Source organism: Rhinatrema bivittatum, chromosome 9 (genome assembly GCF_901001135.1).
Source record: "Rhinatrema bivittatum chromosome 9, aRhiBiv1.1, whole genome shotgun sequence".
NCBI lineage: Eukaryota > Metazoa > Chordata > Amphibia > Gymnophiona > Rhinatrematidae > Rhinatrema > Rhinatrema bivittatum.
Window position 1 is genome coordinate 199,344,970 of NC_042623.1, and position 18,930 is coordinate 199,363,899.

The 18,930-nt window shown below is 39.5% G+C and overlaps 1 protein-coding gene across 2 annotated transcripts in view; it reads right to left on the minus strand.

The window, feature by feature from the left end:
- The window catches only part of XRN1 (5'-3' exoribonuclease 1), a 205,025-nt gene that overhangs the window by 105,835 nt on the left and 80,260 nt on the right, over window positions 1-18,930 (minus strand). For both annotated transcript variants that reach the window (XM_029615082.1, XM_029615083.1), the window contains 4 exons: window positions 5,221-5,352; window positions 3,208-3,370; window positions 1,166-1,279; window positions 842-940 (listed from right to left, as the gene is read on the minus strand). In XM_029615082.1, the coding sequence (XP_029470942.1) occupies window positions 842-940; window positions 1,166-1,279; window positions 3,208-3,370; window positions 5,221-5,352 (508 nt within the window). The remainder of the gene's footprint in view (window positions 1-841; window positions 941-1,165; window positions 1,280-3,207; window positions 3,371-5,220; window positions 5,353-18,930) is intronic.

An 18,930-nucleotide genomic window follows, 5' to 3' on the forward strand; every position in this document is an offset into this window, starting at 1 on the left:
AATGGTGGGGGTGGAAGGGTAATAGAACCAAAAGGTTACTAAGAGCCAAGAGAAACAGATAAGTATGAAAAAAAAGATGTGTGAAACTTGCTGGGCAGACTGGATGGGCCGTTTGGTCTTCTTCTGCCGTCATTTCTATGTTTCTATAAGCTTTGCTACTGCTACTGCAAATCCATCATTGCTCTCTGCTTCAACGGCAGTGAGAAAAGGGGAACTGGATTCAGATAGCAGCCAACACTTTTACAGTTTGCGGACCAAATAAACATGGGGAAAACTTGCTGATGTGGCACTTACTACCCTTAATCACTAAGCCTGATACGTTTGATGCAACTACAACATTGCTCTCTGCTTTTACGGTCTGGGAAATTGATAAGCACGGGGGTAACATGCACAGTGCAGCAGATACTGGCATAAGATTGCTGGGCAGACTGGGTGGATCATTTGGTCCTTTTCTGCCATCTGTTCTATGGATTCAGAACTGGCAATACCATGATATGGAGATTGATATCCATACTGGACATAGTACGTCGGGATCAATTCGCCCTTTAGACAACGGCGTATGGTTATATAACTGTCTCCTTAATCAAAGCCTGAGTAGCATAACAACATTTTTTTTTTTTTTTTTAAATCCTCAGATAGCTAACCAATTACGTGTTACTTAAACTGCAATCAAAAACACACCACCTACAGGCATATCACGTTTATTTAGGAAGGGTTGACAATTCTCGTGAATTATTTTAAACAAAGAGGATGCAACACTTCTGTAATTCAACAGATAATTATTCCTATTTGACCCAATGTTTTATACAAACGTTTCAGTAAAAGCGACTGAGAGACTTACATGCTGGTTTTGTATTAAGGCATCCAGCTGTGGTTCATACGGAATGTGGAAAAGTACACGGATTCTACATTCACTGAGAACATCAGATGAATCTTGAACCTAGGGATAAAAACTTTATATGTAAATATAGAATACATTACAACCTGGACTATTTTGAATGAATCACATTAAGGATATCCAATAAGCAACCTACACCTAAGCAAAACAGTTATTGCATTTTAAAAACCTAATTAGTTTAGAATTAAACAGCTATTAATGCATTAACAACTATAGATACAAGTCAACTTTCATGAAAAAAATAATTCATAAACATTGGAAACTAACTTCTCCCATGCAGCCGTAGTAAGGAGTTCCAAGCATAAAGACATGACTTCCAGGGCAGAACAGCTCTTCCAAGGTTTTGAAGTGGGAGAAACGAGAATCAAAAGTACTTATGTCCTGGAAAAGGAGATATAAAGCTTACTGTATTATCCAAGAATTCAAGACAAGGTATTTTTTTTTATGCTGACGACTTACAATTATATTTACTGCTGGCATGAACTCTCATTTGGTCAATCAGAATTTAACCAATTGTTCAGCTGCAATTAAAAGCCAGTTAGGAAGGAACATGCTACAGTTAAAATCTGAAAAAAAACCTGGCAGCAAATTAGAAAAATGACCATTAGATCAGCTTGAGATAATTATTTCAAAGATCAGGAATATAGAAATACTATTTGACAGTAAGTTAACCGATGATTTCTCACATCCATACTGACATCTTGCTTTGTACAGCTGTGACTTACATGTCTAGCTAAACCATTTTTACAGCAAGACGGCTATGGAAGCTAATCCGGGCAGTTTCACACCTGGACTTCTGCAACAACCTCTTTATAGGGCTTCCATGTAAATATTCATGCTCCCTACAACTAGTTCAGCATGTGGCCGCTCGCATTTTTTCTGGCGACGGTTTTGGTAAGAGAATGACCCCAGTACTGAAATCATTACATCTGCTTCCAGCGATCTACTGAATGCAGTTTAAGCTTTTATGCCTAGGTTTTTAAATGAATTCATGATTGCAGTGCAGATTATTTGCAACCTTAGATCTCTTTTTATTAACCCACACAGATATTATGCTTGTCCCAGGCACTCCTCCTCACTATCGCACCCACTGAAAGTTGCCTGCTTAGAAGCAACACTTAATAAGGACCAATGCATCTGAAGGCCTTATCTTCGGAATCTATTTTCTTTGGAGACTAGGTCATTGCAGGATTATCTGGCTTTTAGGAAAGCTGTAAAGGTTTGCGCACTGTTAACCGGCGACTGGCGACTGGCGACTGGCGGAGCGCACTGTTAACCCGCGACTGGATGCGCTAGCTTTACCCCTTATTCAGTAAGGGGTAATAGCGCGTCCATAACGCGCGTCCAACCCCCCCGAACCTAATAGCGCCCGCAACATGCAAATGCATGTTGATGGCCCTATTAGGTATTTCCGCGCGATACAGAAAGTAAAATGTGCAGCCAAGCCGCACATTTTACTTTCAGAAATTAGCGTCTACCCAAAGGTAGGCGCTAATTTCTCCGGGCACCGGTAAAGTGCACAGAAAAGCAGTAAAAACTGCTTTTCTGTGCACCTTCTGACTTAATATCATGGCGATATTAAATCGGAGGTCCCGAAAGTTAAAAAAAAATAGAAAAAAAATTTTCAAATAGGCCCGCGGCTCGAAAACTGGACGCTCAATTTTGCCGGCGTCCGGTTTCCAAACCCGTGGCTGTCAGCGGGCTCGAGAACCGATGCCGGCAAAATTGAGCATTGGCTGTCAAACCTGCTGACAGCCGCCGCTCCTGTCAAAAAAGAGGCGCTAGGGATGCGCTAGTGTCCCTAGCGCCTCTTTTTACCACCGGCCCTAATTTAAATAAATGAAAATACTGTATCGCCCGCTCTCCCACGATTTTACTGATTCGGCCCGTTGGTTATTCTAAAAGGCATTTAACTTATTTTTCAGTGTTTATTTTCCTGTAGTGCAGTTGTTTCTGGAGGATGTAGACTGGGATGTTATATTTTATGATAATGTTATTGTACCATATATTAGAGCAAACAAAACATTATTCAAAATACTAATATTAGAGAGAAATTATAAATAATAATTAGATATTATTATAAGGACATTCATACCACCCTCTGCAGATATTGGGACCACTTTTCGTAAGTCTTCCAGTTTTTTCTCCACATTAGGTCCAAGAAATGTAATTTGGTTATTTTTTCATTCGCTGCCTCAGGGGCTGTGAATGTATTTCATAATTGGCACAAGGAAATTGTATCTCATATTCATTAATACAGCAATGCCATTTCTAGATCAGACCAGTTTACAAGTTAAAAAATGTCTTACTTTGACAACTGCTTGGTAAACAAAAGGAAGAACTTGTTTTGACCACTGTTTCTCTAGACAAATTTCTCCATTTTGATTCAACTGGTATCGGCAACCAGTGAGCAGCTGAGCATATACAATTATAGAGGTTTCATTTATGTGGATTCCTTTTCTTCTCAGATAGCTGGAGAGGAAAATAAGCACTCAGTAAACCTTTAGCCAGAATCAAGAGCATGCAAATGATCTCATCAACACCTTAGCGGAAAATTAAGATAAGCAGCAAAAAAACAGTCAGCACCAGCTATGTGATAGGAACACAGGAACCACAAGCAACATGACAGACATTTTTGGTTTTTGTAAGTAAATTCTATCCTTTGTGTACTGCATACTATTTCATAAGTACACATTAGTAGTAATATTCACTTTGTTCACAGGGCTGTTCCAGTGGCTCAGATGGCAAGTACCGCACATTGCCAAGCAGATCTGGGTTTGATTCTAGGACCTGGTTTCTGCTCCCTGGGCCAGCTGGGGATGCGGAGGTCTCCTGGACAGAGAGAGCCCTAAGTCATTGCACAACAGCAACACCCACTGGCCTGACAGAGCCTATGCTAGCTGGGTTCTGGGGGGGAGCTTCAGTTTCTCTGATTCCTGTCTGAGCACTGTCACTGCAATGACTGGGCTGGGAGAGATGATTAATACAGGAAAAACCACTAGATAGTTGGGAATGAAGGCTCATGGAAGTGTGAATAACTGCTTTAAGATCTAGACAGATCTCTTTCCTTGCACAGTTATCTTAATAAGGCTGCCCCCGAATACAAAATCATGACTTGGTAACAATCCTTTTTAATTGGTAAAGGATGTGTATTATTACCCGCTGTGTACGCAGGGAGGATAATTTTCAAAACTGCTTGCATCCACTCATTTCCACGTGTACATGGGCACACGCAAAGTTGCTACTGCATTTTATAACCAGTGCAAAAAGCTTATAAAATACAAGTACATATGTGCCCTCAAATGTTCGTGTATGTAAAAACTACAAGCCGTGCAAATTCAGACTTATCTGGATAAATCCCAATTTATCTGGCTAAGTAGCGGCACGCAACTGGATAAAGTCCAAAAAGCATTTCTTAGGCTAAGTCGCGCCTTTCAGACTTTTCCAGCTATGTAAGCTAGCCTGCTGCAATTTAGCCAGATAAGTACCACTACTCATTCAAATAAGTTCAAATTCGTGCATCTAAGTAGAGAGAAAGGCGCTACTTAGCTGAATATGTTGGAAATTAGCCGGATAAGTGTGCACAACTCATACAACCTCGTATTCGTACTTCCAGTTTGTCTGTAGATTTTTATCACGTTAATTTGACGTTTTTACATGCGTAAATCAGGGTATTTTATAACACGTGTGCAGCAATAAAATAATCAGTTTTACCATTTAGTCTATCAGTTCACCCGGTCCGTCTGCAGCTCATAAAGACTTTCCTGGCTCTTCAGTCTGAAGTCCCCCCTCCCGTTCGCACTCAAACCCTCTTATCCAGTCATTTTTCCACCTTAACAAAGTTTACAATCACACCACATACCGAGCACAGGTAAAGATAAGAAGTAAGAGATGTACGTGCTGCGTCACTTTGCAGGTTTTAAAATAGCAACTTATGCGCATAAATGTTGGCCCTTTCAAGAATGTCCCGACACGCCTCTTTCTTACACGCGCAAAAATTACTCGTGAGCCTTGATTCACGAGCTCAAGTTGCAGTTTTGAAAATAGCATGTATTCTCATATCTTCTATTATATGCGCAGGCTAACTTTTATGCATGCAACAGGTGAAAATTCACCTGTAAAGAATTATAGTTTTCTTTCTTGTTCTGTAAAAGTAATAGTCTACCTGGTCCAAGGACACTTGTAGGAAGGTTGTCTTGAACTTACTATTAATGCTATCGGATACTGTTATAGCCAATTAAATCTCTTTTGCAGGGTACCAGCATGTGAACTAATTAATTAATTCTTAATTACCTTGAAGTGGTCTTTTCCCGAATACTTACTATTCTGAAATCCCTTGCATATCCTTCATCCAGATGTTATTTTCTTTTTCGCCCACATAACTCACTTTGGTTGGCGGCACTGTGCTTCCCATGTAAAGCTTCTGTGTTCCATGAGGTTCTTCCAAATAAAATCTGCCAAAAACACCATCTTTTGTCAGCAACACCACAAAGATTTCTCTGTGTACAGTGCATTGTAAGGACATTACCATTTACTCAATGGATTTCCCTATAGTGCAAACTAACTTACATTAGACAATTAAGAGCAGATTTTTTGTATAAGTGGATTCCTCTTAGGTAATTTTAAAACAGCAAATGTGCATACGGACCTCAGCCCTTTCAAAGCAGGCTTACAAGCATAAATGCACTTTGAAACTTAACAGGATCACATGTATTTTAGCATAGCATAGGCATGCACATTTATACCTGCTAGGAAGCAGGTATAAACATATGCACGCAAATGATTTTCCCCACTCAAATTCCCCCCTCCCCCAGGAACATCTTTTTGCAGTACATGTAAAAGTCTGCACGAAATTGCTTTCATATAAACATATGCATATAACCCCCCAGGGAAAGTTTCAAAAAGCCCATTTATGTGCATAAATACTTTAGAAAATTACCCCATTAAAGAACATCCTCATGGTTACAAGAAAGTGTTCTTAAAATGCTTTCCATAAAATGAAGCACAGTCAAGCAGTGGAAAGATTTTATAACAAGGACTATCATTGGAATCTACTTTATTAATAGAGCTATTTTTAAATGACAAAAAGTATCAGCAGTTATCACAAGGAGAGATGCAACTGGCAGAGGCATCACAGAGGTCTAGCAGGTAAATACATTTATATCACGAAGCAGAGATGCTTATCTGCAACAGATGTTCTCCGTGGACAGCAGAACAAACAGTCATATAAGTGGGTGATGTCATCTGACAAGGCCAAGATTGGGATCCACTTTCCCCTTAGCTCAGAAGAATCTAAGCGCTTGTCTGAGCATGTGCAGATATTTCCGCTCCATCACTGCCATGTGCCCCCCTCCTTCCTCAGTCTAATACCTATCTAGTTATAACTTTCCATGGAGAAGGGAGGGATTGTGGCTGTTCTGCTGTCCACAGAGAACACCTGTTAGAGGTGAGCAACTCTGCTTTCTCCATGAACAAGCAGCCCAATACAGCCATACAAGTGGAACTCCCAAGAGGTACACTGTCATAGTTAAAACTCATTCACTTTAATGCAACTCGTTTTTTGTCCAAAGTCAATATCCATGCACAATTCCCGATTCAAACAGTAATGTTTCATAAATGTTTGCAATGATAACCATGTTGCCGCCTTACGGATGTCCCCTATAGATGCAGAGTTACGGTGTGCCATAGTGGTGGCTACAGCCTTGATTTAATAAGCTTTTAGGGGGCCTTCCAAACTGTGTCCCAATTTCTTGCAACAACAAGATATGCATTTCATAAGCCATATGGACAACAACTGCTTCTTTACTGGATTTCCAAGTCTGTTTTAATCATATGACACAAACAGCTGTGTCAACTTTCTGCAAGGTTTCATCCTACCCATATACTACAGCAGGGCATGCTTGCTCAGCTAGTGTTGAACGCGGTTTTGGAAAAAAATGTTGGCAATGACATGGTCTCATTTAAATGGAATTAAGACACTATCTTAGGTAAGAATTTGGATGAGTTTGCACTACTACTTTGTCTTTAAATATCTGAATATATGGTGAGTAATTTACTAATGCTCGTAGTTCACTTATTCTTCTCGCTGAAGTCACTGCAACAATATAATTTCCATGTTACAAATTTCATTTGTGTTGTCAAGAGCACAAAAAGTGTGCTCATTAAACATGGTGCTCCAACAGATAAGTCCCCCTGTGGAAATGGGATTTTCACAGAAGGTTTCAATTTACATAGTTCTTTGATAAATTTAGACATGAAACATAAGAAATAGGTAAATCTTTCTTTCGTTGATGGTAGGCCATAAAGGCACTTAAAAGTACTCATACTGAATTTATTTTTAATCTTGCTTCTGATAAATGAATTAGATATCATAGTAAATTTGATACTAAACAAGAGACTGGTTCCTCTTCTTAAGTAGGACACCAATTAAAAGATTTCTTCCATTTACATTTATAGGATTTTCTAAATGCTGGTTTTCTGGAAACTAACAGTACTTCCTTGATACTTGGTGGCAGATTTAGGTTTTGATTCACTTGCACTTTAGCATTCATTATGTTAGTGTGAGTGATGGAAGATCTGGGTGAAGGATTGAATCCTGTAGATGTGTTACGTTTGGGAATATTGGTTAGGCATATTGGCAGACGCACTGCTAATCTATGAAGCCAAGGAAACAAACTTTGATATAGCCAATAGGGGGCTATTAGAATCATTAACCCTTTGTCCTTTCTGTGTTTGAGAACCATTCTCGGAATCAGAGGAATGGGCGGAAATGCACAAGTCAGATATTTTCTCCATGAAATTGTGAATGCATCTGTCACTATAGCATTATGAGTTGATATTTTGGAGCAGTACTGAGGTAACTTGTGATTGAATGGAGATACAAATAGGTCCATCTCTAGTGTTTCCCAAATTGCAAATAGGTTTTGGACTGTGTTGATGTCCAGACAATTCATGTGATTGAAAAAGACAGCTCAATGTGTCTGCAAATACATTGTGTTTGCCTGGGCGATAGATTGCTGAGATATATATCTTTCTTTGAAATGCCCAATTCCAAATAGCTAGGGCTTCTTTGCAAAGTTGGAAGAAGCCAGTCTCTCCCCGTTTGTTTATATAAAACATAACCACTTGATTGTTGATTTGAATCTGTAGTATTTTGTTTATCAACCTTTGTTTGAATGCTTTCAGAGTATTTAAGATGGCTCTCAGTTCCAGTAGACTGATGTGGAGCTTGGGTTCTAGAGAGGACTACACAACTTGAGAGCATATCTGCTCAAGATAAATTCCCCATCCTTGGAGGGAAGCATGTATAGTCAGGATCTTCTGAATGTCCGGAGAATGGAAGCTCTGATCACACAGCAGATTGTATTTTCTTATCTACTACTTTAAAGAAGTGATGTGTGCTTTGTTAGTCAGAATATTGAGATGTACTAGTTTTATATGTTGATCCCAGTCACATTTTAAATGTCATTGGGTCCATCTCATTCTTAGTCATGTCAGAGGAATGACGTGCACTGTGGATGCATGCAATCTAATAATTTCATGAAATTCCTTGCAGTCACTCATTTCCTTTGCAACAGGGTCTGCACCATACTCTTTAAAATGATTGCCCTCAGTCTATAGTGGGAGACAAGCCTTCTTTTTTTTCATATCGAAGTGAGCCCCTATGAACTCCAAATGCTGCATTGATATCAACCTTGATTTGTGAAATTTACTAGAAATTCTAGATATTGTATCGTTTGTATTCTTAGCATGGTTCTGGGGATGGAATCTCTGCTATTAAATCCATTGATTCATAATAAATTAATCTGACTCTATAAAGAAGTCTTGTTCTTCTTGATATCTAGCTGTTCTGTTATAGATGTTTTTTCCATCTGAGGGGGACAGATGCCTGAGAACTTTTCCAAGATAGGTTGTCAAAAAGATGTCCCTGGCTTAGGAACTTCCAATGCAGAGTTTTGCACAAAATTAGTCCAAAGCCTTTGTACAAAAGAATGGCATTTGGGCAACAGTTCCAAAGAAAAATTTTTTCCTTATTAAAAAATGTTTCCTTTGAATATAGAGATGTTTACTTGAATACAGAGATAAATTATATTTTCTGAGATTATTATGCATCTTTATATGTTTCTAACGGAAACAATTTGTGGGCAGAGAGAACTTTCATGCCAGCTTGGACTTGCCAAAGCTTGAACCAGATAAGCTGGTCTGGCTAAATAGGGCTATAACAGTGGAGAATGTATCTGAGGTGATTTGCAACCTGGGCAATCATAAATCCCCTGGACCAGATGGCTTTCCATCGGAATTTTATAAAATATTGAACGAATGTGTGGCTCCACCATTGTGCACAGTATTTGAAGAATCTGTGGTGGCAGGGCTCTTCCCACATCCTTCATGGAAGCCTTTATAATCAGTTTTGCCAAAATTAGGGAAAGAATTGGAATCTCTGGCCTCATACAGGCCCATTTTGTTATTGAATGTAGATGTTAAAATATATGCCAACATTTTTGGCCACTAGATTATCAGTACTTCTTCTGACTCTTGTATCTAAGGAGCAGGTGGGATTTGTTCAGGGCAAGAATGCAGTGATCAATCTGCATAAGATTCTAGTTTCACTGGCCAACAACCAATTTGTAAGTAGCGATCCCCTGCTTATTAGTTTTGATATAGAAAAGGCCTTTGACCGGTTGGCTTGGACATATTTATTTTTTATTTTGAAGAAGTTTGGTCTCCGAGGAGCTATCTTGGACAGAATCAGAATTTCGTATGAGAACCTGGTGGCAGCAGTGCTTTGTAATGGCATTATTTCAGAACTATTCCTTCTGGCAAGGGGTACACTTCAGGGGTGCTCTCTTTCGCCGTTGTTCATTTTGAGCATGGAATTGTTGGCCAGGAAATTACAGCTACTCAGCAAACTCCTAGGGCCGTATTTCAGGCATCGAGCATGAAAGTAGCTTTATTTGCATATGACTTGCTAGTGTGTCTGGCCAATTCTTTGGAGGCCTTGAAAGGGAATCTGTGAGCATTTGTGGAATTTTCTGGGTTAAAAATAAATATGGTGACGTTATCAGCTTTGACGTCTTGGGACATTTATGGGCACTATGCACTGGGGAATTTCCCTTGCAATGCGCAGATGGGGCTTTGCAATATTTGGGTCTGCTTCTATGCCAGAAATTGGAAAACTTATATTCTATGAATATGTACCCTATGATGTGTGAAACAGCGAAGTTGTTACAAAGCTGGAGATAACTCCCAATTGTTATGTACGGCTGAAGTCAGTTTACTAAAATGGTGATTTTACCTAAGTGGTTATATTTGTTACAGCATCTACCTGCGATATTCATGAAAGTGGATGTAGGGAAATGGAATAAAATGGTCTTGGTATACCTTTGGAATAGCAGGAAGCCCAGGTTGCGTTTTAGAATGTTGCAGAGGATAGTTGCAGGCAGGAGGCTGGAATTTATCAGACATAAGACTCTATAATGTGGCATGTTTATTAAGAATTGCGAGGGGATTGGATTCTCTCTACTTCCAGTGTAGCAGACGTGCATTTGAAATGACAGTTAGCTAATCTGCTGTCTTATATTCTTCATGCTTGAGCCCAATGTTTAGAACCAGGCATAAAAGTACAAGCATTATTCAGGCCAATTAAGAAAGCTTGGTGATGGATAAGGAAGAGGTATGGCCTTGCCCCTTAGAACTTCATACTTCCTCATGATTGGTGGTAACAAAGATTTTGTGCCAAGGCTAGAGAATTCTGTCTTTTAGAGATGGGCTGCCAAAGGGGTATTAATGTTGGGACAACTGTTGTTGGAAAGAAGAGAGGTGGGTATATGATTTTCAGCATTTGAAGGACACTTTTGGACTGGAAAATAAGGACTTTTATGTGCACTTACAGGTGCATCACTATATTCAGATGCTTCTGATGTAGGAGCTCGGGGCTTTTTGAGCTGGTTGAGTCAAAGGGGATGTATTGAAAGTTAAATAAGGCCCCAAGTTGCTATCCAAATTGTATAAAAATGTGGATAGAGAGATGATACAAGATTCTGATCTACAGGAGGTGGGGTAAACAGTTTTGATTTAGAGAAAGATATAGATGTGGATGATTTTCAGAGCAGTTTAGAGCAAATATTTAAATTAATGGAAAGGGTGAATTTATAGGAACACTTTAAATTTCTGCACCAAATATATATACACCTGCTACAGGCATAGAAAGCATCTACGTATATTCATTTCTGGCAATTGTCTTAAATGTGAAACAGTAGTGGGTACCTTTTTACATTGTGTTTGGGAATGCCCCTTTATTCAGAAATTTTGGGGAGATGTGTTCCATTGTATTTCTGATTGGGTGGGCTCCACTTTGACTTTATTTATTTATTTATTTATTTATTAGCTTTTATATACTTTAGATCCTGATATTACGGATGACTGACTTAGCCACAGAGCACTTCCTTTTTGAACGTGATTATTCCATAAAGTTTAATGATTCAATGGATAGATAAAAGCCCCCCCCCCCGGCAACCATGTGGAAGATTCAGATGCATCAGTTAAGGTTTATTGAAAAAATGTTGGTGATGAATGGCAGTTTGTCTCGACGGAAGCAATTCCTGCAAATTTGGAAATAATTTTTGGACACAGACTTCCAAGTTGCGGAGTGGAATTATGAACTCTTTGCACCTGTAGTAAAGGATAGAGTTAGGATGGGGAAATGTGGGGGGAGTGGAGGGGGGTTTGTATAAAATAAAGTGTTCTGCTCTTGACTGTTGTGCTGTATGAGTAGTGTGTAGAAGGAACAGCTATATGCTATTTGTCTTATGTTTACATTTTATGCAACTCTCTCAATAAAGAATAATTTTACATAAAAATTGTATCCCTTTTTGCTTGCAGCACTAGTGGTGATGTAAAACTGCTATCAAAACAGCCAGTATCATTGGAGGACATTTTCTTAAATCCTAGTGCCGGGAGCTCTGTGCTGTGAAATCTCAGCAGTGATTTCTCTGCACAGAGACATTTTTGTGCCAATGGGTTTGTGCCATGAAGTCTCAGCAACATGATGTTTTCTCTTTGATGGCTCTGCGCCGTGACCTCTCTCTTCTGATGTCAAGCTTCCACAATGCTTTTTCGATGCTGATTCTGCTGATAGGGGAAGACTCTTCTTAGATTTTTCTCTTCCTCTCTATGATGAGCTTCTTAATTCATATTTGCGTTTTAGCCACCTATATAGTTGGGTCTGTGGGATATTCTACGAGCTATGATCTGGACAACTGCATCTCAGAAGTAATTCGTGTAAATCCTTTACTGCCATTGTTTTGTTATTTCCCATAGTTTTTTGGACAGGATTTTCTCCTTTTAATCTGATATTTTATTTGATTTGTTTTCCTTGTGCGGAGTGGCATAGAAGAGGGTTACTTTCCAACCATTCACAATGGAGAATGAAATTAGACTGAGGAGGAGGAAATGCAACAGCAATAGTGCAAAATAGCCATGCACACACATAAAAGCTTCTCAATTCTTCCATGCCATCAGATGACTTCACCCACCTGTGTGGCTGTATTGGGCTGCTTAACCAGGGAGAATGTGTTTATAATGAATCACAAAATGCGTCTTGTAAATTTCAAAAAAGCATGTTTATATTGTCTAACAGAGCTAATTTCTAATTACTTTTAGCTCCATTGGACTAATTCATAAACCAATGAATGCACTAATCCACAAGCCACAAATTTTCCAGATGACATTTTAGAGTTAATTTATTTACTTAACTACCTATTGTTAAGCACATTAAAGTAGTTTACAAACAATAAAACTAACATAGTAAAACATAATATAATAAAATATACATAAAAAAACAACACTAGCAACGAGTTCGCAGACTTCTTTAATGAAAAAATCAAAATCCTCATAAAGAACAACCTAAAAAATGACTCACAAGACCAGAAATTACCGAACATTCAAACAAAAACCTGGTCCAACTTTGAGACAGCATCTTCCCTAGAAATCCAAATAATCATTAAAAAAATGAATCCAGCTAAACACCCTATTGACGCCATACCCATTTCAACGATAAAAAATCTCGAACCACCAATAACCAAGACGTTAACTAAAATTGTAAACCTTTCCCTCATGGAAGGAAACTACCCAGAATGCCTAAAATCGGCAATCATCAAACCCATTCTAAAAAAAGAATTTAGATCCAGAAAATCCACTGAACTACCGACCCATAATCAAACCTCCCATTCATTGCCAAAATCATTGAGAAAGTTGTCCACACTCGGCTCAGTGACCATCTAGATGAAAACAACATCCTCCTACCCGCTCAATTTGGCTTCAGAAAGCAACTGAACACTGAGACCCTACTACTTGCAATGAACGACTTCGTACTCAAAGGTTTTGAAAAATGCCAAAGTTACCTTCTAATCCTACTTGACCTATCAGCAGCCTTTGATACAGAAAAACACTCTACCTTGATTAACCGTTTATCTGAAATCAGAGCTAATAAAACAACCCTACAATGGTTCTCCTCGTACCTGTCACAAAGATCCTACCAAGTGCTGCTTAATGATTCCCTCTCAAAGAAAATCAACCTAAACCCTGGAGTTCCCCAAGGATCCGCTCTATCAGCAACGCTCTTTAACATCTATCTGCTTCCATTCTGCCACTTCCTTTCAAATCTGAATCTGACCCACTTCATCTATGTTGATGATATTCAAATATTAATCTCAATAAAAAAATCACTAGAAGAAACATACAAATTAACAGCCACTTACCTAAACAGTATAAAGGAAATACTAGCCAACCTAAAACTCATCCTCAACTTCAACAAGACAGAATTATTATTATTAGACAGAAAGAACAACTCTCCTCAAATACCACCACTCAACCTCATGAACCAAAATACGATCATATCTCCAATCAACCTTGGAGGAATACTTGACAGAGAACTTTCTTTCAAAAACCGTATCTCAACAAAAATATCATAAGCTACTTACACTCCGTCATCTAAAACCTTTTCTTTCCAACAATGACTTCAGATCAGTTCTTTAATTACTAATTTTCTCCAACATAGATTACTGCAACTCTCTTCTTTTCAACTTACCTCTGAACACCATTCGCTTACTCCAGATTCTGCAGAACGCAGCTGCAAGAATCCTCACCAGATTGAAAAAGCACGACCACATCACTCCAACACTTATTTCACTTCACTGGCTACCAATAAGGTACATGATTGAATACAAAGTCCTATCCATCCTACATAAAATTATATATGAAAAACAAGAAAATTGGCTAAGCCCCTCTATACAACTGCATACCCCAAGCAGAACCTTAGATCAGCAAATAAGGGACTCCTAAAAACACCACCAACGCACTCAAATCAACTCATCTCAACCCAAAAAAGAGCAATCTCCCTTGGTAGCCCAAAACTCTGGAACTCCCTACTGAATGAGCTCAGAACTCAAGAAAACCTAAAAGCCTTCAAAAAGGATCTAAAAACGTGGTTGTTCAACAAAGCATACCAACTCACCCAATGAACAACACAACATCGCCCTCCAATCCATCCTTAAGAATAAATGAAATTCATCACAACTATGTTTTATAAATAAGAAGTGAAACATAAAACTGAACTATAACCTTGCATATATGACACCCCCTATGCTTATATTAATAACAGTTTGTACCTTTGGAAACCCTGTTTAACCCCCCATATCCCTGTAACCTTGTATTTTTGTAAACCGTTATGATGGCGTTATTTTGATGATTCCGAATGACGGTATATAAAACTCATTAAATAAATAAACAAACACTGGTAATTAGGCAAAGCATATTCAATGAAAAAATAAATAGTCTAAAATCATACTTTAAATAGTTATTCTCATCTGAGTTCCAATAGTAAAATGTTCCAAAGATATGATGAGTCCAAACTAATGACAACATTACTGATGACAACATGGCAAGGGGATAGCAAGCAGATACAGCTAAGAAGAGCAGTCAATTCGAATGGGTTTGTAAGGGGGCAGCAAATGTGTCAAATATTCAAGGCAGTCCCTAAGTAAGCACCTAAAAACCCACAATAAACTTTATTCTATATGTAATAAGAAGCTGGTTTAGTCTAGCCAGCAAGGGGGTCACATTACTTATTATAGTAAAAAAACATGACAATTTAGCTGTGGTATTTTGAAGCAACTAGACGTGGTTGAGGAATACCAATATAATGTCTTGATAGAGCATATTACAATAATATAAATAAGGTTTGTGATTAATGAGTGAAACACCATTTCAAAATCTTTTTTTCAAAGAAGGATGCAATTGGCAAAATGTTGCATGTAGAAAAATGAGGCATGGATGACAGTCGAAATGTGATTTGCTATAGTGAGCTTGGAATCTTGATCCTCAAGCTGGTGACCACATGTTTAGGATGGATACTTGCTCTTAAGAAAGGAGATGGTATTGTGAGAGAGCTATTTTCCCTACTGCCTCATAATGGTCAAGGCATCTAGCATAGCTGGGTTTAAAAGAGGTTTGGACAAGTTCCTTGAGGAGAAGTCCATAAACAATTATTAGCCAGGTGGACTTGGGGAGTGATCAACAAGGAATGGAATATACTCTCTGGAATCTGTTGTGTTCTTCCTAATTTATTTATTATTTGTTGAGTTTTATATACCGTCATTTGGTAGAGCCATCAGAACGGTTTACAAAGTATGCATTTTTCTTAGCAGTTGTGCAACAGTAAAACAATGTGACTCGGATTGGCTACTGTTGGAGAGAGGAAGCTGGGCGCAATTGACTTTTCGTATGACCCAGCATGGCACTTATATTGTTATGTTTTTAATAATTCAATTTGAGCTTGTGTTGAAAATTAACCTTCCTCCCCTCCATTAAGAACTATTTTGTTTCATGCCTATCCAGAATGAACACCATCTCATAAAGCCAGGTTTTAGTCAGTTTTTGGAACTTAAGATAGTTAGTTTCCAATCTACCTTCCTGTGATGATTTACTAATAGTTTTCTTAGTCCCTGTGCAGGAATTGGTACCTCGGAAGTAGACTGCAAGATCCAGTTAGGATCTGAATAAAGGGAAAGATGGCTGCACTAGGGAACTACATCTCCCAGATGCTCTTGCTCAATAGCCTTAGAAGAGTCTCAGCTGGGAGGAAGCAGCTTTGGGTGGAGTCACTAACCCCACATAGATTGGTTATCAGCTGTATAAAGGTGAAAGGCTTTAGGCAGAAGAGGTGGCCAGCAGTGATCAGTCCTCGAGAGAAGCAGAGAGTTTGGAACTTAGCTGAATACAAAGGAAGACTCTGAGGATGAGGCAAAGCCAGAGACAGGGTTTACAGGGGAACACAAGCATTAAGCTAAGTGGAGACAGAAATGAGGGCAGGGCACTGCAGCAGTGTAAAGAGGTATAATAGTTAACAAGCAGTGCTGCTGAATTACATAAAACTAAAGCTCTTTCTAGCTCCAGTAGCTGCATCTGAAAATGACTTTGGAATAAAACTTTCCTTAAATTAGCCAGAGGAACTTTTTTTTTTTTTAATTCTTTATTTATACTTATTCAAATAATACAATACACCAGCCAGAGGAACTTTGAAGTGTACGAGAACAAAGGTTTTGCCTATTTCTCCAGTACTGAATTTATACTACAGTTGAATTAGGTTTCAACTGCTGACAAGTCAAGTAATCAAGGTAAACAGAAACAGAATTTCCCCAAGTGCACTCAGGCTAGCGCACAGGTTAACCCTCGGTTGGCCACATATTTTGGCTGCGCATCCATAATCCCTGATGCAATAAGGGGATCAACGCATGCAAACCAGGATGTAGCTAATAGAGATCATTACATGTAAAAGCCATATTGATGTAAAAAAAAAAAAAATTCATCCAACGTGCACATTTTAACCCTTAAAAATTAACACCAGCCCCAAAGCTGTCGATATTAAGTAGGAGAAATCACAGAAAGCAGCAACGTGAAAAAAAAAAAAAAAAGTTTTTTATGGCAACAAGGTTAGGAAAACGGACGTTCAACATATGAGCATCCATTCCCTAACCTTTTTAACACAGCGGCCCATTAGCCCTCTGAATGCGCACCCAAGAGAGGTGGATAGGCACGTGCTAAGAAAGCGGGCGCTCATTATTGAGTGCCTGTTTTTCCCGCAGATACTGCAACGGCCTGTGTGTTTGTGAAGTTCCAGAATAAAGAACTGAAAACCTCATTATTAGAACACTTTCCTGTTTGGACTTGTAAAAGTTTGGAAATGGTATGGAGACTGACAGCTTCGACATTGATAGCCTGATGCCTGAGAAGAGGAGTACCTAATACCCTGGGCTGCACATTGGAAGGGTTGAAATTCCTAAGGACTAGAGTTGTTTCTGTGTCGAAATCTTTATAGAGGGAGAGCTGCATTAAACAGCTGGTTCCAAAAGCAGATGTTTGCCTATGGAGTTTAAACGGGTGGACGTTTCCCCCCAGCAAGATCAGCACAATACAAAAGGCACAGGCAAGGGTGGTTTTGGTGGATGCAGACAATATAGCATGGAGAGGGCAGACTAATGCGGTGGATCCAGAGAAGAGAAGGTTTGGAAAGGAAGTTAACCCTGCCCAATTTCTTTTGATGTGAAACTAGAGTAAAACCTCAATAAGAGGCCTCAGCACAGTTTGTCAGACTTTGGGTTACCCACAGAGAATGCCTAGCCTCAAAACTGCAAGAACTGGACAGATAAAGGAAGCAGAATATGAGCAGCTCAAAGCCAGTCAGAGAAGGGCTAAGAGCACTAATCTGGGAGCCTAACCTGGAGAAGCCCCTTTGAGTCTATTCTTCCAATTCAGAAAGGGATGTTGTAGCCACTGGAGGAACACTTTTTAGCCAGATGGCCTACCCTACCCTCTTCATCAATCCCATACAACAAATTCTGCCCAATAAGCTCCACAAGCTCGAGGGATGTGACCTGAGAGTATTGGGGAAAGATTTACCCTTCTCGATATAAGCAGTTGCAATGATTTCCCTAAGCCAACGCAGACTCAAAGCTTTGGTTGCCACCTCACCTTTTTGAGCCCCATTGAAGGAAAAGACCTTCCAATATCACAACAGAGCCCTTCCAACATCTAAACAGGGAAACTTGCTGAACTCCCTCAGATGTACACATATACTAAAGAAGTGGAAGCAAACTATCTAAAGCAAAGGAAGACAGACTAGATCTTTTTGAAAAAGGAAGATATTGAACGAGTTCTCACCATATCCCTGGAAATCTCTAAAAACAGACTCCTTGAAGTAGAGCCTGCAATCTTGAAAAACTTCCAGCTGAACAAAATGTCACTAGGAAAATCATCATCTTCAAGGTAAGAAGCTTCAGCGCAAAGATCTAAGAGACTCAACTGCAAATCACCAAGAAGGGCACGAACCACATTCCAGTACCAACACACAAAACAGGTCTCTCCAGGAGGCCTAAGGTGGAAAAAAAAACTCTTTCAGGAAACTTGAACATCCAAGTGGCTGCAACCTGGTCTTCCAAGAAACTCAGAGCAAAGCCCTTCACAGATCATTAGTTAAAAAAAAAATAAATTTTGAGAACACAGGGTGCTAAGGTGCTTCCAGGTTATACCTGCCACCTGGAATACCATTGTTCAAAGATCTTCCAAATTGTCACATAAGCTATGGAAGAAGATATCTTCCTGGCCCTAAGGATTTGATAAGCTGTTCCAGGTCCTCGCCAAAAAGCAACTTACCCTTGAAGGGGAGAGTGCAAAACTGCGATTTAGAAGAGGAGTCTGCAGCCCAATTCCTCAGCCAGAGGAGACGCCTGGCTGACACCACTGAGACCATGGCTCTGGCTTGAACCCCGAGGAGATTGTAGACAGCGTCAGCCCCATAAACCACCGCAGCTTCCAGCCGTTCTGCCTGTTCCACCTCTGCAGACGGGAGGACCTGGGTGCTGAGTAATTGCTGAACCCACCTGAGGCTTGCCCTCTGCACGAGACTGTCGCCCAAACTCCTAGTGCCAGAACCTCAAAGATCCTCTTGAGATGAAGCTCCAGCTTCCGATTCTGAA